The sequence below is a fragment of the Papilio polytes genome, unplaced genomic scaffold, assembly GCF_000836215.1.
Source record: "Papilio polytes unplaced genomic scaffold, Ppol_1.0 DF824047.1, whole genome shotgun sequence".
Lineage (NCBI taxonomy): Eukaryota > Metazoa > Arthropoda > Insecta > Lepidoptera > Papilionidae > Papilio > Papilio polytes.
In genome coordinates, this window is record NW_013525157.1 from 3,792,219 (window position 1) to 3,811,002 (window position 18,784).

An 18,784-nucleotide genomic window follows, 5' to 3' on the forward strand; every position below is an offset into this window, starting at 1 on the left:
CTTTTTGAAAAGATTAAAATCATTAAAAGTAGTTAAAATTCGAAAGATATAACATCTGTGGTTAAAAGTCTTGCCGCGACTGCACCTGTCAATGTACGCTGTCAACTGTCAATAGTCAAAGTTCGCGCCAAATTATGACACTGATTAACCTGTGAGATGTTTGTATTATAGCAAATAAATAAATTAGTAAGAAAGTAAATTGTGTGATTTTGTAATTATTTTCTTTTGATTTAAGTAAAAATGAAAATTGAAAGTAAGCCTTTAAGGTACGCTCATGCTGAAGGACACACAGATGTATGTTTTTCTGAAGATGGACAGTAAGTTGATTTGATTTAAAAACTTTTTATATTTGATTGTTATCTAAATTCTAATAAAAAAAGTATGTAACGTGAATATATGCTGCTATTTTTAGGCACATAATAACGTGTGGACACGATGGTGATGTACGGATTTGGCTTGGTATTGAAGACGACGACCCAAACTCCCACTGTGTCGGGGAAAGCGCGCTCGCCGTGTGTTTTAAGGATAAAAGATTATATGTGGCAAATGACAACCATGCAGTTCAAGCATATACTTTCCCAGCATTTGACAAAGATGGTATTGTCACCAGATTTACAGCACCAGTCACTCAAATTATGTCATCACCGCAAATTGAGGTACGAAAAAACTTTATTCTTTTCCTGTATTTTTTAAATATGGTCTCTAATAGATAGAAAAAAAGAAAAATGACTTAATTATGTATTACATTTATTACTTATGGTTAAAGTTATATGACAAAGTAGAAATATGATGAAATATGAAATATGAAAAAAATAGAAATAATGATTGACATTCATTACATAAAACTTTTAAGTAAAGAGTTATTCATACATGAAATATTTCTCTAGGTATTGGGTTGTTGTTCAGAGAACATGGAGGCTAAAATTTGTAACTTGGAAGGCGGTGCTCCCTTATTTGTAATGACTGAACACAAGGGTCCAGTGCTGAGTGTTGCCATATGTCCCCATATGAAGTATGCGGCTACTGCTTGTGGAGATGAGTTGTTAAGAATATGGGACATAGATACACAGAAAGTTGTCAAGGAAGTAACCTGTGTGCCTAAAATAAACACTTTCTATGCAGCAAAAGTATTATGTAAGGCTTTTTAATATTGAATTCAAATTTATAAATTTGTTTTTTGTTTACTCTATTAATTTCTTATGTAAAATGTTTTGTTGTTTTTTTTTGTAGGTCGAATAAGTTTCGAGCCATCAGAAGGAAAGTATTTGGCTTATCCAAGTAATAGAGAGATAATATTACTGGACTGTGAAAGTTGGGGACAAAGGCTTACTTTTACACATAGTTTGGTAGGTAATATAATGTTTAATAACAAAAAAAATTGGTTAAAGAACATTTTAAATTATCTTATAAATGAAACCCAGTATTAATTCTCTATCTCTTGTTATGTATGTATGTATGTATTGTTTTTTTTTTTCAGATAAAATGTGCAATTTCCCAATGCCTTTTCTCCCCCTGTGGTCAGTACATAGCCGGGAGTACAGTTGCTGGTCAGATAGCTGTATGGGCAGTACAAACTGGCACTTGTATAGGCATTATTGAACATCCAACATCACATAATGTATCAGCTATGGCTTGGAGTCCCAAAGGTTAGTACAAGAATTATTAGAACTAATATTGACTATGAGCAGTTGCCCGCAACTCCTTCAGCATTGAATTAAAATGAAATAGCCTATGTGTTCTTCCAGACTATGCTCTACAATTTTGTCAAATTTCATCAAGATTAGTTTATGTATTAAGGCTACAAATTAGCAAACATCATCTATTTAAACTTACGTATTTACAATATTAGTAAGATAAGAGATTTTATAATATACTTGTACCATCCAATATGATAGATTACTCAATAAGATTGGTATTAAGACAACCCTCACATATATTTGTAGATGTAAGAATGTAGTAGTGAGAAAGGTCAGCCAAATAGAAGTGCATAGTCTCTGACTACCCCTCTGGGTTATGACTTGAGTTACATTATTGTGTTTATAACAGGTAATGGGGTACTAGCATATTGTGATATTGCTGGTCAATTGGGAATGCTAGTGAACTGTTATGGACAAGACAGTAGTAAAGTAAATGGTGATTCTGAAGATGTTGAAATGGTAGAGAAAGATGGTAAGATTTTATTTACATTATACATTGCTAAATTTTTAACTCGAGGAATCAATCTTAATATACATCAGAACAGCTACATATGTTAAATTTTAACTAAAAAGTTGAACCATTCAGTTAAAACAGTATGTATAGATAAAATTTTAACTGTTCAGTTACTTTTTGTACTGAACAGTTCGACTTTTCAGTTAAAACTGTCAAAACTGAACATAATTTATAATTTAATAAAATAATAACTTAATTTTCGATATCCACAGATATTGGGCTATAGATATCTACTAATCTAGTTTGTTAGTTTTATTATATGTACTATATTTGCAGATAATGAGGAACTAGTAGATAATCTAATACATAACTATGAGAGTGATGATGATAACGCAATATCATTGGAGAAGTTAAAGAACGAGACTCTCGGATTGCACACGGAGGAGTTTCGTCCTCAGTCGCAGCTGGCGGCGCCCGCGCCGGCCGGCGTGCCCCCGCAGCCGCCCTTCCAGCCCTCCGCCACGCCCGCACACTTGGAGCACAGGTATAACACTTTATAACTAATTGTTGCCCGCAGTATCGTCCATGTGAAATTTAACATATATTGTTATTCATGTTATTCAGCCATAATGTAGGCTACATCTAATGGTGAAAGAATTTTTGAAGTCTGCCCAGTAGTTTTTGAGTTATTTCAATACATTCAAACGTACAAATCTTTCCTCTTTATAATATTAGTTACAAAACGCAGTTCCTACTGTATCAAATTATGCCTATTATGATTCAACAATTTTATAACAAAATATGTTTTCTGTTTCTTTTTTTTAATAAATTTGCTTAACTTTTGATGAAATGGAAAGACAAATTATTAACACAATGTAGTGTAATTACAATTAACCATCGGAATATTTTTTTTTTGGTATAATTTAAGAAAGAGGCAAATGAGCAAGTAGTCTCTTGAATTTGCCAAATAGCAAAGCCTTTGTTGTTCCGAATTAACGTATATACTTCTATATTTTGTCCTTTTTTAATAAAACAATTTCTTTTACCATTCCTTTCTAGATATATGTGTTGGAATGATGTTGGTATAGTGAGATGCCACACTGCGGAGAATGGGGAGTCGAGTATCGACATTGAGTTTCATGACTCCAGTTTGCATCATGGAATTAATTTAAATAACTATTTGAACCATACAATGGCCAGTTTATCCTCTACAGTTTTAGCTCTGGCTTGTGAGACACCTAGGTAAGGTTTTATTTATGTTTTTAAAAGTAATTATAAAAAATCTAATATTCATTTATTTAAATTTTTATACAAAAAGAAAACAATTTTAAATAAATAGAATGTTGGTGGTAAAGGTTATACTCTATAAGAGTTACCTTACTGCTAATTACTCACATTATTTTTTTTAATTTAAATTGCTGTTCCTCTTAAAGAAACAACTTGTTTTTAATTACTTTGGAAATTTAAATCTTTAATTTAATGTTCCTTTTCAATTTTATTTTACAATAAAGCTTCTTAAAAAAAACTATCAAATCTATTTAAAAATTCAGACCTTACCTCATATTTTTTTAATTGTTTACAGTAAACTAGTATGTATATCGTTGATGGGTAGTAGTAAGGAATGGAGTATTGCAATGCCGGATACAGAAGAGATCTTATGCGTGTCGGCGAGCAGCGCGCTCGTCGCCTGCGCCACTGACGCACGACTGTTACGACTCTTCACTACCATGGGCACGCAAAGACAGGTATATATTTGTAGAATAAAAATCCCTCTCAAAACTTTATCACTACACAGATGTATTTAATTTGACTATAGCACGTTAATAAAGAGCCTTGTTATTGAAAAAAAAATTAGAACATATCACAGAAAAAAAACTGTTAGTTTGTTTAGTTCCTCTGGTGTTGCGGATGTCCATGGGCGTCGCTGACCACCGCGGTGTTCTCGCCGCTCATTTGCCCCCTGTTATTAAAAAAAAAAAAAACAGTTTTCCACCCACAATCAAGTAAATTATTTTATTGTAATGAAATAGATTCATTGTTGCCTGGGAATAATGTGTATAAACACCCTTTATTTGATTTTACCTAGGTAATCTCATTACCGGGGCCAGCGGTGGCATTATCAGGATTCAACACGACAATCCTCGCCGTATACCACAGCACGGACCCGGGATTGTCCGACCAGCATCTCGCGATGGATATCATAGCTCTAAACGGTATTTTTTCACCTCAATATTTCTAATAATTTAAAAAAAAATAATCTGTGTCAATTTCTTGACCAACGAAAAATAAAGAATTCGTATCCAATTAGACAATATAGATTACAAACTCGAATTTTCCTAAAATATAATTTAACTTCTAAAAAGTGAATAAAAACCCTATATTTTCAGGTCGACAAGTACGAAGCAAAACAGTCCATCTACCATTAACGCCAGGGTCTAGATTAGCGTGGCTGGGCTGCACGGACGTAGGCTCGCCGTGCACGTATGACACCGCTGGCGTACTGCGCCTCTATGACATTGCCAGTGGCATTTGGATACCTGTGTGTGACATCAATACTCACGCTAAAGGCGCCTCTGATTCCTGGTTTATTGTGTCTGTGAGTATTAGCTATATATGTGTATTAAAATTTTTGATTGCATTACACGGGTGTATTACAATTCTAGATTGCACGACACAGGTATATTGAAATTCTAGATTGTACTACACAGGTGAATTAAAATTTTATGTTTAACTAAACAGGTGTATAAAAATTCTAGATTATACTATATTAAAATTTTAAATTGCACTACACAGCTGAAATAAAATTCTAGATTGCTCTACACAGGTGAAATAAAATTCTCCATTATACTACACAGGTAAAATAAAATTTTAGATTGAACTAAACCGGTATATTGAAATTCTAGATTGCACTACACAGGTGTATTAAAATTCTAGATTGAAATACACATGTGTTATGGAATTCTAGATTGTTAACTACAAAGGTATATTTAAATACTAGATTGTGCTATATTTAATTGTGATTTTCAGATAAGCGAGCCTACACAAACAGTGAGAGTGATTCTCTGCAGAGGTACTTCTTATCCTCTTACTGTTCCAAGACCTATTGTTACTGAAATACCATTGCAAGTAAGTTCATCATTTTATTATACAAATTAATATTTCAATGACGGTTGTTAAAAACTCAATTACGCAACATATAGCATATTTTACGAAGAATTCCACGGAAATTTGAAAAAAAAATTAGGTTACTTTCGTTTTAACCGATTTCAAAATGGAGGTTTATTTTTTGTTTGATAGGAATAGCTGCCATTGGAACTATTTTTTTCAACATTAAAAGCTATTTAGTAGTTTTTGAGTTATTTTTAAATAAGCCTATTAAAAGTCGAATCTCCCGTTTAGAAGTGGATTTTTAATTTTGTCATAATACATTATCTTAAGGAAAATATAGTACCGAGTGCTTTTTAGTATGGTTATCACGAGTTTTGTATGCGATTTTTTAATTTTTCTAATGTATGTAAATAAAATGAATAGATACCAGTGTGCGAGGTGGAGAGTGAGAAGTCGCAGTACGAGGAGCAGCTGGTGCGGTGGGCGCACTGCGCCGCTGATGTCGACGTCAAGGCTGCTAGAGAGACCGCTCTCAAGTTATTTGCTGTATGTATTATTTTATACCTTAATTCAAATCTTCTTCTTCTTCTTTCTTAGCTCTATAGCCCTTTGTAGGCCTTGGCTTGGTCAAGCAATTTTTTCCACTTCTATCTAGTGGCTACCGTTTTACAATTTATGCCAACATTCTTTGCGTCACGATTTAATCTTCTTAACTCAATTCTAATACAGTAGAACCTCGATAAGTTATAGTCCAAAGGAAACACAAAATAATTTAAGTTATTAAGTTTTTAAGTTATCAAGGGTCTATGTAGAGGTTTCGTGCTCTGATGGGAAGGGAACATATTATTTTTTGAAGTTATAGAGATTCTACTGTAGCTAATTTAAATTAAATAAGGGAAAACCAATTTTCTTTATCAGAAATTCTGTATTGTGAAATAAAGTGTAATGTTACAGTATTATGGTTATTTATGTTCTATGTTCATGTAATTTTCTCAGAAAAATACTAAAATGTAAACGAATTTTCCCGAAAAAAGTGAATTTTTCTATTGACAAAATATTTAAGTTGTAACTTGGAAGTATGTTCAACTAGCTTTTGCCGGCGACTATCCTGCCAAAATTAGCCTATATTCCAGATATAATTTTACACCTGTAATTTAATCTTTTAAACCATTTTGTAGATACATAATATCTATACAAACTTTCACATCTTACTAATATTATAAATGCGAAACTGGACGGATATTAGTGTAGCCTAAACTGCTGAACGGATCTCAATGAAAGGCACTGATGTAGAGCGAGTCGGTTCGCGAGCGAAAGCTAGTTAATATAAGTATGTTTTAATTTTTTATTCCTTTAGTTGGCGTGTCGCAGTGAGATCGAACAAAGAGGGTTAGAACTGATGGAACTATTGAAAGATGAGAAGTTGCTGCCATTAGCAGCTAAATACGCGTCTCGCTTAGGTCGTGTGCACTTAGCTGACAAGTTGTCAGACCTGGCCGACAGATGGCGTGAGGCTGAGCTGGTTGTAGCTCACACACACTTCCAAGAGTTGGAGTCGCAGACGAACGACACACAAGAGGAGATCAATTCCAGTATTATCATACCTCAGAGAATTAAAAAGAAAGTTGATAGTGTACCTATTAAACCAGTGGTGAGTACTTTGTCGTAATTAAAAAAAGACACTAAAATTTGGTCTATAAATATTTTTTTTTATGTAATGACCGATTTTCCAGCTAAGTTTCATTATTCGTTAATGTTTATTGGTTGATTTATGAAAGTTTTACTATTCGTTAGTAATTTTGGTTAAATTCATAAATGCGTTTCCGAGTTACGTAACTTGAGTTTTCTTTAAAACTTAGGTCAACCTTACACTAATGAATCGCTAAGTAATAAAATGGAAACTTCAGAAACCCAGCATTTAGACATTTAAAAACAATACTATTGTTTACATTCTGTAAAACTTTCGCGAATATCAAAATTCAAATGATTGTGAAGGCGTGTTGTGAAGGCTGACAGTTCAAGTAACCATGGCAACCTTGCTTTTTGCAGGCTTGTAGTTTTTGTCCCTTTCTTGCAGAGATATTTTTTCGAACGCGAAATAATTATAGGCAAAAACATCGTAAGTGTAGGGCTTCTTATAGAAGATATTAATTCAAAAACAACATATAACTAAGAAAAATATGTAAGCTTAGTTATATTAAGAATAGATAATAATTATTTTTTCTTTATTTCAGCCAATAAAATCATCACCTATGGGCAAAAGGAATCCTTTCAGAAAACAACAAGATACTATCAAAAGTGCACAGAATCCATTGAGTTTAACGGACAGGACTTTAGTTGAGGTTCACACGAACCCGGAAAGCACAGAGAATAATGATGTAAGTAATTTTTTTTTACTTTAATGGGTTTAAAAAATATACCTTTATCCATATTTTATTGCGTTATAAAAACAATCCTATCATATTAGAAACTAATATGGTATGATTTTCATTTAATTATCTAGTTTTTGTATTTGACAAAAACTTTCTTAAAGATGGGAAACTAACAGGTGACCACCTAAATTCGCTAAAATAGCGAAGAAGCGATCGTTTCCAGGAGCGTCGGTGGCTCAGTGGTTTAAGCACTTGACTTGTAATCTACAGGTCTTGGGTTCGAATCCCGCCGCCATGTACCAATGTGATTTTCGATTTTTCGAATTTTCATATGTACATAATTTACCCGACGTTCTTACGGTGAAGGAAAACATCGTGATGCAACCCGCACATATCCGCGAAGAAATTCAAAGATATGTGTGAAGTCAACCAACCCGCACTTGGCCAGCGTGGTTGACTATGGCCTAGTCACCCTAATATTAGGGTAGGCTCCGAGCCCCTCGGTGGGGACATATAGTGAGCTGGTGATGATGATGATGATGATGTTCGTTTCCATAGACATCTCTAATTACAGATGTGTTACATTTAATCCACAGAAGCGAAGCACAGAAAGATATCTCTTCCTATACATTACTCTGTCAAATCCACTTCCTCTTTCCATACTTGTCAAGATGAGTATGACTTAGAGCGGGAGCACACATTTGACTAAATAATCGCATAATAGTTGTGCGATTGTCGATTGTTTTCCAATTCAACTGTTTAGTTGCACAACTGAAAATCGAATAGTAACAATTGGGCGATAGTTTAGTCAAAGATGTGCTCGCTCTTATAAAATGTTTCTTTGTCCAGCCTTTAACACCGCTGGAAGGTGAAACCTTTGTTATCTGGTTCTCACGTAACAAAAGTACACTGGAAGAACAGCATCCGGAGCTGACACCTTCAGAGCTGACCCGCCAAGGAGTCAGGATGTTCAAGAGCATACAGAATGTACCTGAAGGTCCACAAAAGAGGAAACTGGAAGATTCCACCGATGGATCACCGGTTAACGCCCCTAAGCAATCAAAACTCAGCGCTTTTGCCTTTCAGAAAAAATGACCATAGATTAGATTTTATAATTTATTAATTTTATTGTAAAAAGATTTTTATATTTAATGACAAGATCAATTATGTAAAAAAAATTAAAATGTGGTATTGTTGTTATATAAGATTTATAAGAAAAACTCATTAGATTTTTTCAATAGAACTGTTTTAAAACTTTGTAAGAATAAAACAGAATAATTTTCTTTAAATAATTTTGTTAAGTATAGTGACTGGTATAGTTAAGTATTTAAATATTTTTTATAACAATTAGTGTATGTAAATAAAGTTAAATAAAATACAATAAAACATTACATGCATTCTATTTCTATTCATGTTGAAAAAATTACATTGAAAATATATTCTTCAGTAAAATTAAAAATGCGTTATTACTTACATTATTACGTTTGAATCCAGTATCAATAAACACTCAAAAATAGATAATAAAAAGTGCATGTTTATTCAAACATTTGCTAGTTCAGTTTCATCAGGTGGAGGGAATATGCCTTCTTTGAACATCCTCTGCCATTCGCTGCCGGCGGGGTACGTGTACTTCTTCAGTGTTTCTGGCAGGAATTGCGTACTGTATCCAGGTAACTAGGAATAAAATTTAGATTATAGCAAACTTAACATTATTCATTCAGTTTTTTGGACTTATTTTAGTTATATTTAGTGAAATTTAACTAAACAATAAGTAACTGAGGCATTGTGAAAGGCAATCAAAAATCGTAAAAATACATTTAAGAAGAAAAAAGTTGAATTGTAATTGACTAGCGTCCCGCCCCGGCGTCGGACGGGTTCAATACTGATACGTAAATGTTTACACCGCATAATAAACCTATAAAATTATCAGTATCCGTAAAAACCTTCCTCATGAATTACTCTATTAAAAAAAACTGCATCAAATTCCGAAGATCATATGGGCAGACAGCGGGAAGCTTTGTTTTATATATAAATTGTGTAAACTTACTTGAGGTGCGAGATATCTTGCGTTCTGTACGTTAGTAGGGTCGTAGAAGTGTTCGTGTTGTTGGTCGACGTACTCAATGAGGCGACCTTCCATAGTAGCGGACAGCGCCGCGTAGTCCCAGTACTGCAAGTGCTGTACCATCTCGCACAGACCCACTCCGCCCGCGTGCGGACACACTTTCACTGTAAAACATTCGAACACTAATACGATTACAAAAAACCGACATACGTGTGTGAACATTTTAACACTAACTGATGAGGCAAGTAATATTCTCTCGTTAAATTAAAGAGCTCTGTGGCTCAGGGGTTTAAGCACTTGACTTTTAATAGGTTCTGGGTTCGAATCCCGCCCTGTACCAATGTGATTTTTGGTTATCGAATTTCATACGTTATGTACGTACATACCTGACGTTCTAAGGGTGGAAGGTAAACATCGTGATGCCTGCACTTATAGCGTAGAAAACAAAGATATGTGTGAAGTCAACCCGCATTGAGCCATCATGGTTGACTAGAGGTCACCCTAGAGGTAGGCTCTGAGCCCCTCAAATGGGACGTATAGTGAGCTGGCGATAAAATTCAAACCTTTTTGTTTATTATATAACATTTTAGAAGAGGAAATTGTTAAATTCAGTATACCATTGAATTTGTAAGCCATCAAGTAGACGGCTAGTATTTCATTAATGCCGCCGATGCGCGCGGAGTCGATCTGACAGAACTGCATACCCCCGCTCTGCAGGAACTGCTTGAACATGACGCGGTTCGCGCACATCTCGCCCGTTGCCACACCGATACCGTACGGCCTGATATACAAAGACCATACTCATTATAGCCCGACCAGGAATATAAAAAAACTTGTCATATGGTCTCGTAAATTTTCAGTTCTGCCGATTCCCTTGGGAGTAGACTGTTAAAACCACAGAGGCATAAAACGGCTTAAAAAAAGGACATATTAAACATGAGAAAACTTAACATAGTATACCTTAACGCTTGAGAAATTGTTGCGTGCCCCAAAACATCGTCGGGTGAAGTTGGTTCCTCGATCCATAATATTTGCAATGGCGCTAGTTTCTTCATCCATTCAATAGCTTCGTTAACACTCCAAGCTTGGTTTGAATCAACCATCTGTGGAATAAAATCATTTTACGAGATAAATATATTTTGTTAGCAAAACGATACGTCATGAATCATCGCGAGATCGGGGGACTCGTTGACGAGTGTGCGCTAACCTTTAATCTAAAAAAGATCAGTTCAACGTTGCTACTTACCAAGAACTTATCCTTGCCAATATATGTCCGGACTTGACTGCATCTTCTGTAATCCTCTTCTAAGTTCACACCGACTTTAACTTTGAAATGTGTGAAGCCAAGTTTCATATATTTTTCGCATAGTTCTTTCACCGTTTCATCGCTGTAGCCCAGCCAACCTTAATTAATAAAACAAACTAACAATAAAATACATAAAAAACCTAATCTATTGTTAAAATATCGAAACATGCGCCGTGCGACATAGACATAAAATTTTGCGTTTATATTGGCCTTTAGTTTTATAGATTTTTTAAAACAAATAGCTTTAATGACGGTATGAAAAATTAAGCTATCACGACGCCTTACCAACTTGTGTAGTGTACGCTGGATATCCATTTTCCTCTAAATATTTGACCCTTTCCTGTTTGCCACTCTTCTTATCTTTAAGCAATTGTATTGCTTCTTCTTTAGTTATAACATCGGTTATGTAACGGAAATCGATTGTTGACACGAGCTCCTATAATCATAATGTTGATAACAATGTTTGTTCTTGATAACTCTCAAACCCTCAATTTAACATTCAAAAAGAATAGCTTCAAAGTAAACATATTACGTGAAATTGTGATATGTTATCACAGCATATTTAAGTGGTATACTTTTTATTATGAACACTCGAGATCGATTCAGGTTTCCAACTAGAACTCACGGTATAGATTTATATTAATTTTAAGTATAAAATCCAGCAAAAGAAGGCGAGTTACGTATTCCAAAAATTATTTAAGAAACTTTACCTCTGGTTCCATGTCTATTAACAATCTCCACACAGGCTTATTCTCTAACCTAGCCCAAAGGTCCCATAGGGCATTTAAAATGGCTGCCACCGCTAAGTGAATTACACCCTTCTCTGGTCCAATCTACAAATAATAATAACTAAATACAAATTCAATATTACAACCATTTAAAAAAAATGTGAAGACTATGATGGAACTGAAAGTAATGTTGCTGTGAACAGTGCTAAAATCTTTTTGTATGCTTAACTTTTATACTAAACACTAACCCATCTCATTTGTGAGTCATTTGTAATGGCGCGCCAAAAGCCAGCAAAGTCAGCGAATATATCCGCTGCATTCTTGCCCAGGATGAACTTCTTTAGAGACCTGATAGTGTAGACGACCACCTCGGTGCCCCGTCCACAGGTGAACGTTAACCCATAGCCCTTGCTTCCCTTCTCTGTTGTAATTGTGACGTAAGCACACGAGTAATTTGGATCGGTGTGCTGAAAAAAATATTTTAAAACATACTGCAATCTTTGTTTTCCAATAATAAAGAGATAAAAAAAATTAACAATATAAACAGTTACACACAGAATACGTTCGTATAGTTCGTTAAAAGAAATATTTCAACATCTATAACTGGTAGGTATTTATTACAAACATAATTTGTATTTAAATACCGAAAACAGTACTCGTATGTTTATATTTCGTCACGTTACTGTTACAAATTCGTATGCTAATTGCATGTAAGTAGGTAATACAAAAATACAAAGGCATTTATTAAACAGGACCAAATTCTTATTAGACTTTAATAAGCTGTAAAAATAACTATGATAAGTTAAATTATGTGTTTACCAAAGCATCAGATCCGTGTCCTCCAAGCGACGTAGGAAACCTTACGTCTTTGACATCGATGTCAACGATCTTCAATCCGGTTCTATCGGGCACGGGCATCTCAGCGCAGTATCAACTCGCAACTGTGCTCACTACCCCGCAAACGTCTCATTGCTCTCAGATAACCTCATTCATTTCGTGAATACGTTATCAAGTTTTTAAACATTAACATAAAGATGCATAATTAATGTAGTTTATCCAATTGTTAGCGAATTTATCGTGGACTGAATACAGGAGCGTAACTTTTGGCGCGAATTTTGACTGGATTTGAAGCCACGAAAAGCAAAACAGAACAGATGGCTATCTAGGTTTTCTCCCGTAGATGATGAGGGCAGTATTTTTGTAACACTAGGATATGTGGTTGTGTAAGGTTCGGCAGACCAAACAAAAATTAATTTAGATTAGTTTAATATACAATTAAAAGATTTTGTTTGTAAGTAACTTTTTAATATACACCATTATGAAAATATAAGTAAATTCATGTAAATATTGTACATTCTTAATCTATTAAAAGCTCTATAGTCCTAATGCTATGTTTTTGATTATTGTCATTGTTACCAGTTATCAATTTCTATCTTTGATTTTTGAGAAAAAATATTATAGGCACTTTATGTGAAACTTTGACCATTTATATTTAAAAATTGTATTATCCTGTTATTTATTTATCAACAAATATGAATATTTTTTACAATGCAGTCTTAATTATTGTGTATTTTTTACTTCATAATACATTTTAATCACATCTAATTTGCCAAATTCAGCTGAGCTAAATGAGGTTATAATGAAATCGATTTGTATATAAACCCCAATACATAAAACATTTAAACTTATGTACATAGCATTGGTATAATTACCTAGAAATTAGATACAACACATAATTGTTATTAATTGTTCTTAAATATAGGCCCCATATACAATCACAGCTAATTATTTTAGCACATATATACTAGCAACTAATAACAATCTCTATTAAAAAAATCCTATAATAAATGTACATAAAGAAAAAAAATTACGTTTTTTAAGAAAATATACAAAAAAAAAATTACTAAATATTTGCAACACCCAGCACGTTTCAGAAACGGCTACCTGTACCAAACTGTCTTTTTCATATAGTTTTGAAAATCATTTCAAATGTTAAAAAAAACTATAAACCTACCATTCTAAAACGGTAAAATATGGCCACACATCAATAGACAGTAATTCAATTAGAAATTTAAAAATTGCCTCAAAGGCACCAAATCACCTGCAACTTCAATTCCATACAATAAAAGCAAGCAATAAATGTGTTAAGCATATCAAAAAGATAGATATAAACATTTAATATATTAGTATGTAAAATAGCAAAGATTAATGTAGCCGAAAATATTTAAAAAAATATTAAACTACGAAAAATTTTGAAACGTTTAACGTTTTTGTTCTTAAATCACAGACGGATACATCATAGACTATAATTGTCTATTAAAAAATTGTATAGCATCACATTTTCTTAATTATTATTAAATTGACTATTAAATGCTTATTCCGTTGTTGTTTATTTCTTGTTCTTGTACATGATGGCCAGTTCTTTAACCAACTGTCTTTCTCCTTCTTCCCAGAGTTGAGTTGAAAGCTTCCCTAATGTCCCATCATCATCATTTCGTACCCAATCCAATAGAAGTTTATAACGAACCTAAAAGTGAAATGTTTTATATATAACATATAATATGTAATTCATAAATAATACCGAAACGCGGTAAACATAGGATTTTAGTAATTACTGTAAGGAAACATTGTTACTGCTGAATATCGGTGCCCACAATACAGGCATTGCCTAGTGTGGCCATCACCAGATTGAATGTACTAACCACAAATTGTAATTAGCTTTAAGTTGTTATAACTGTCATTGTAATTGTTAATCTTTTGTTTTTTCAATAAACTATTCTATTCTAAATATTTACAATGTTTTGTTGTTTGTTATATTCTTAGTTTTAATGATATTTAAATTTTAATCAACTAGATATAATTATAACAAAGATAAAACAATAATTGATAGTTTAATCTGAATTATGTCATTATTTGGTTTGTTTATATTATAGTTGAACCTGGATAAGCATGAGTTCAAGGGACCACAATATTTTCTTGCATATAAAAGTTGTCCATGAGGTCCAAATAATAATTCTCACTTATGGAGGTTTTTCACTTATCTCCTTTTGATTGTATACCTATATGGGCATAACACAATTTAGCTCAAATTTAAAAGTTGTAGTGTCTTTTAAACTAGAAAAATATGTGTTACAATTATGGGTAGTTACTAATTACTGAAAATTCAAAATTGAACATACCTCAGATATACCTTTACCAGCTTCGTCTATTTCAAATGTTTCAATTCTATTCTTGCTATATCCAAGTGCTATAAAAACACTGTGCCAGTTTTTACCAAGGTTCTTTGATATGTAATCTATATATTCATGATTAGGCTGTAATGATAAAGTAAAACTGCATCAAATTTTTTAAGGAAAAAAGACTGTCGTTACAGTCATGTGATAAATTAGTCTGAAATGTTAGAATATACTAAGAGAAGAATGCATATTTTTTGACTAGAAATTATGTAGTCATACAACATAATTGAGAAGAAAAAATAGTGTAAAAACTTAAAATCCACCCTTTTTAGTATGTGGAACTATTACTAACAAACACAATAATTTTAAATCAGACTTACCTGGCTTGTTGCTTCCATAAGAAGCATGATAATGTTACTCTTTTCAATGTATTCTACATCCTCTTTGGCTTGTTTCTGCTGAACATTAGTCGGACCCATGTAATAAACAATTTCATTACCCCAATGCACATCTCGAGAATTTACTATGTTGATTACATTTCCAGTTGCTGTTGACAGTAAAACAAACTTATTACGATTGTAATGATTCATATCTGCCATGACTTGATTTTAATTTGTTGAAATACTAAGTTGCAATTTCATACTTTGTTATTTATATTAGCAGTACAAAATGTAAAAATACTATAAAATTTAAAAACAAACCTTGAACATTGACGTTGTTGTTACTGTGTTTATGTTCTTTGTCCTCCTTTGGGGGCGATCCAAATGTGCTCTTCTTTTTTTTACTAGGTTTAAAGAAATTGTTGTTGAATGGCGTCTTTTTCTTTTCTTTTTTCGGTACATCAGCATCGATGTCTTCATGTTCTCCATTATCATTAAATTCGTTTTCGTTGTCTCTGTTATCATTATCACTGAAAACTTCTTCAGCTTCGGGTCGCGGAGGTCGGGGCACTGCATCAGATTTCAAATTACGAAAGATCTCAAAAAATTTTGCGCCTATAGCGGCCATGACAATATTTTATAGATTTATGCGGAATTTTATAAAATGTATATTTTAAAAGAGAAAAAACCCCTTGATTAGCGCCTCAGTGACGTACGAATGACGTATAAAATTCGTCATTAAGTAAATTAATGTCAGTGTCAAAATAAATGTCATGTTTAGTGATTACATTTCATAGAATAAAAAAACCATAAATTAAACGATCTATGAAAAAATATATTTTGAGAAAATGTGAAGTCTTGGTTTGTCATTTAGGACATAACCATAGTAACATTTTCAATAAACTTTTGTATTTTATTTACTTTATATATTTAATTTAGTAATGGATAACACCTCATGGTTACTATCAAATCTTTTTAAAATAACCTTTTTTGAAACTCTTCATGCCAAAAGTTCAAATTCAAATCCATGTCCTCCAAAAAAAAATACAGGAAAGCGTGGAGGAGGTGATGCTTCAGCGTTGTCTGATTGCTCTTGTAATCCTACGAAACCTTCAGCGAGTACTGTCAGCGATCGTGGTAAGACCGGAGCTGGTGTCACAGGTTCTAGAAGTGAAAACAGAGAAACCGAAAAAAGCTCCAACTATTTGTCCGCTGGTGCAATTAATCCGGGACTACTACGACATTTACACAATGCCGCTCGATATAGATTACCGCAATGCTTTGAAGGCGCTTGCGTCTCGGTCAAACAGAGTTCCGCTAGTAATTGGATTTTTGGGCATTCTTTGTCATTTAGCTCAGTTTCTCCTGGCGGTTACAAGGTCCTATTATCGTACTTGGACAAAGATAAACCTACTGGTTTGCCTTATTTCGTGATGGAAACGGCACCTGGTGGTCAGATGAGTTGCGAGTTCCGCGTGAGTCCGACGCAAACCACTCGAGCCACTGTTGTTGCACAAATTGCTAACGGAAAATTCGACAGCTTCGAAAGTATCGTGGATGCATATTTTAACAGTTTTACTGCTTCTGTCATTGCTGTAAATAGAGAATTTATTGCAATACATTTCTTACAGGTTTGTAAGACATGCTGTTTTGAAACATTAGTTATTTAGTATCTCTGTTGTATGTCTTTATTATAGGCATTTAGAAAAGTAACAGAAGTACCATCACATAATATTGCGAGATCCTATTTCTGTTATTGTTTTTGTTCTTAAATTTTTATCCCAAACCCTGCAGGCAGTAACAGAACGTATATCGCTGGGTGCGGAGGTGGTTGGTCGAGGACGCGCGCCTGAGTTGACCGCGACGTCCGCGGCGGCGCGCTGGGCTGGCGAGGAGCACTCCGTCAGTGCCACGCTCGGCAGCCGAGGGCTCGACCTCTGCTACGCGCGGGTGTTGCGACCGCATCTCACCGCTGCGGCTATGCTAGAGGTAATGTGTTTAGCTCCCTCTGTAATATACGCTTCCTAACAGACGTTGTAGTTATAATGTTCTAACACTTCTTAATGTTTACGGGAGAAAATTAACTAATTCTGTAGACAATAGATATGCAGTCATACAACTTTTGCTGTATTTTGTTTATGTTAGACAGTATACAATAAGCGACAACGCGAGCTTTGAATTTTGTGTTTGTTTCATATTTGTAACTTGTACGTGTTTAAAGTTTGAGTTCGTTTCGTTCATAACCTGATTTACGTACGGGTGAAAATCTTTTGTAAAAAAAAGATGCAGCAGACAAAGATTGCTTTCTAATATCAATCATACAAAACGAACCGAAATAAACTAAATTAATAGGAGTATAAAGGTACAGTTGTAAGCAACAGTAACTATTAGATATTTTAAAGGGATGGGTTTATTTAAGTTTGTATAATTATGAAATTTTTTCGGATACTCTCGTTTCTTATAATAAACCTCATATGCTTTTATGGATTGTTCTTCAGGTCGGTTTTGCTATCCGTAAGTCGGTGGCTACACTAGCATACGAATGGCGGGCAGAAGACTGGACAGTTCGTGCTTCTGTGGACTCGGACGGTCTAGTGGGAGCCACGCTACATCGGGCTCTCGGAGGCCGACGGGCGAAGCTAGCCTGCGCTATTTCCGCACTCCTAAACCATCCTAATGACAAATTTAGACTCGGCTTTGGTGTTACTGCGGCTATTGTATGATCTCGGTTTTTGAATGTTTATTTTTTTATAATCTTGTACAAAGAATTTGTAAGAATTTTTATATACAAATATATTATAAATGCATTTAACTACGAATTATGAATTGGATTTGATTGTTGTGATACATTTTTACACAGGTACTTTTTTGGTATATCTTAAACATATGTATTGCATGAATATGTGAAAACATAACATGTAAAATTAAATAATTTACGCACTTACTCACTTCTACTTCAGTATCTCCTTCAACTAACACACCACTTAATGGAATCTTTGAAAACATTTTAGCAATAGGTAGTTAGCGTATTTAAACATTCACAAAACCACAAGTGATCATAAACACAAAATTGTTCATGTGCTTGACACACAATAGAGATGTGCGAAACAAATTTGTCAATATCTTACATGATTAACGTAGTTATTCAAATTGTTACGATATTTTTGTACTAGCACTTCTTTACATATTGGTTCTTTAGCACCTAACATTAGAGAAAATTGTTAAAAATTCATTTTAATATAACGATAATGTAGGCGTATGTTATTCGCCGCCGGCGGTGTTTGTGGCGGGCGCGAGCCGCGCGCAAGGCGGGCGCAGGGCGGGCGCGTGCGCGATGCTTGGGCGGGGGCTGTGCCCGCCCTTGTGCACACTCCCTACAATTTTGAAGCCAAACTGTGTACATTTTAAAGCTGAAGATCGGCTGTAGGTGTTTAAGTTAACGATGTGTAGGCGTGAGGCCCGCCCTCACTACGGTGCGGGCTTTAGAGCGTGGCGAGT

At 34.2% G+C, this 18,784-nt stretch overlaps 4 protein-coding genes across 6 annotated transcripts; 2 read left to right on the forward strand and 2 right to left on the reverse strand.

Annotated features, from left to right (window-relative positions):
* The first annotated feature begins 129 nt into the window (after nt 1-129).
* On the forward strand, nt 130-8,808 carry LOC106100799 (WD repeat and HMG-box DNA-binding protein 1). Of its 3 annotated transcripts, none has more exons than XM_013279827.1 (17): nt 130-158; nt 236-317; nt 413-656; nt 888-1,134; nt 1,231-1,346; nt 1,478-1,646; nt 2,047-2,169; nt 2,488-2,695; nt 3,211-3,393; nt 3,734-3,896; nt 4,238-4,364; nt 4,539-4,747; nt 5,179-5,277; nt 5,683-5,805; nt 6,617-6,910; nt 7,494-7,637; nt 8,481-8,808. In XM_013279827.1, exons 2-17 carry the CDS (start codon nt 241-243, stop codon nt 8,724-8,726), a joined length of 2,772 nt encoding a protein of 923 aa, XP_013135281.1. In that variant the 5' UTR covers nt 130-158; nt 236-240; the 3' UTR covers nt 8,727-8,808. The 3 variants fall into 3 exon arrangements, with proteins under 3 accessions (XP_013135281.1, XP_013135280.1, XP_013135279.1); XM_013279826.1 differs by having other exon boundaries at nt 133-151; XM_013279825.1 differs by lacking the exon at nt 130-158 and having other exon boundaries at nt 175-317.
* Nucleotides 8,809-9,072: 264 nt separating this feature from the next.
* LOC106100723 (mitochondrial enolase superfamily member 1-like) lies at nt 9,073-12,692 on the reverse strand. The gene is made up of 9 exons (XM_013279724.1): nt 12,550-12,692; nt 11,979-12,197; nt 11,713-11,835; nt 11,288-11,438; nt 10,943-11,100; nt 10,657-10,799; nt 10,314-10,477; nt 9,679-9,860; nt 9,073-9,305 (listed from the first exon to the last, which is right to left on the reverse strand). The coding sequence occupies exons 1-9, from the start codon at nt 12,646-12,648 to the stop codon at nt 9,171-9,173; spliced, it is 1,374 nt and encodes a 457-aa protein (XP_013135178.1). The 5' UTR covers nt 12,649-12,692; the 3' UTR covers nt 9,073-9,170.
* Nucleotides 12,693-13,191: 499 nt separating this feature from the next.
* On the reverse strand, nt 13,192-16,026 carry LOC106100725. The gene is made up of 4 exons (XM_013279726.1): nt 15,608-16,026; nt 15,287-15,453; nt 14,910-15,044; nt 13,192-14,257 (listed from the first exon to the last, which is right to left on the reverse strand). The coding sequence occupies exons 1-4, from the start codon at nt 15,912-15,914 to the stop codon at nt 14,120-14,122; spliced, it is 747 nt and encodes a 248-aa protein (XP_013135180.1). The 5' UTR covers nt 15,915-16,026; the 3' UTR covers nt 13,192-14,119.
* Nucleotides 16,027-16,161: 135 nt separating this feature from the next.
* Nucleotides 16,162-18,090, forward strand: LOC106100724 (mitochondrial import receptor subunit TOM40 homolog). Its single transcript, XM_013279725.1, has 3 exons — nt 16,162-16,917; nt 17,081-17,275; nt 17,785-18,090. Exons 1-3 carry the CDS (start codon nt 16,228-16,230, stop codon nt 18,007-18,009), a joined length of 1,110 nt encoding a protein of 369 aa, XP_013135179.1. The 5' UTR covers nt 16,162-16,227; the 3' UTR covers nt 18,010-18,090.
* The last annotated feature ends 694 nt before the right edge of the window (nt 18,091-18,784 follow it).

Excerpts from the sequence above, each read along its gene's own strand:
- LOC106100799 (XM_013279827.1), top strand. The coding sequence starts at position 241 with ATGAAAATTGAAAGTAAGCCTTTAAGGTACGCTCATGCTGAAGGACAC. Across the intron at positions 5,278-5,682 it reads TTACTGAAATACCATTGCAA|ATACCAGTGTGCGAGGTGGA; the intron begins GTAAGTTCATCA and ends TAAAATGAATAG. Across the intron at positions 7,638-8,480 it reads AAAGCACAGAGAATAATGAT|CCTTTAACACCGCTGGAAGG; the intron begins GTAAGTAATTTT and ends TTCTTTGTCCAG.
- LOC106100723 (XM_013279724.1), bottom strand. The coding sequence starts at position 12,648 with ATGCCCGTGCCCGATAGAACCGGATTGAAGATCGTTGACATCGATGTC. Across the intron at positions 11,836-11,978 it reads ATGACTCACAAATGAGATGG|ATTGGACCAGAGAAGGGTGT; the intron begins GTTAGTGTTTAG and ends TATTATTTGTAG. Across the intron at positions 9,306-9,678 it reads CAAGATATCTCGCACCTCAA|TTACCTGGATACAGTACGCA; the intron begins GTAAGTTTACAC and ends TTTTATTCCTAG.
- LOC106100725 (XM_013279726.1), bottom strand. The coding sequence starts at position 15,914 with ATGGCCGCTATAGGCGCAAAATTTTTTGAGATCTTTCGTAATTTGAAA. Across the intron at positions 15,045-15,286 it reads TTATGGAAGCAACAAGCCAG|CCTAATCATGAATATATAGA; the intron begins GTAAGTCTGATT and ends TTATCATTACAG. Across the intron at positions 14,258-14,909 it reads CTGGTAAAGGTATATCTGAG|GTTCGTTATAAACTTCTATT; the intron begins GTATGTTCAATT and ends TTTCACTTTTAG.
- LOC106100724 (XM_013279725.1), top strand. The coding sequence starts at position 16,228 with ATGGATAACACCTCATGGTTACTATCAAATCTTTTTAAAATAACCTTT. Across the intron at positions 16,918-17,080 it reads TTGCAATACATTTCTTACAG|GCAGTAACAGAACGTATATC; the intron begins GTTTGTAAGACA and ends CAAACCCTGCAG. Across the intron at positions 17,276-17,784 it reads CCGCTGCGGCTATGCTAGAG|GTCGGTTTTGCTATCCGTAA; the intron begins GTAATGTGTTTA and ends ATTGTTCTTCAG.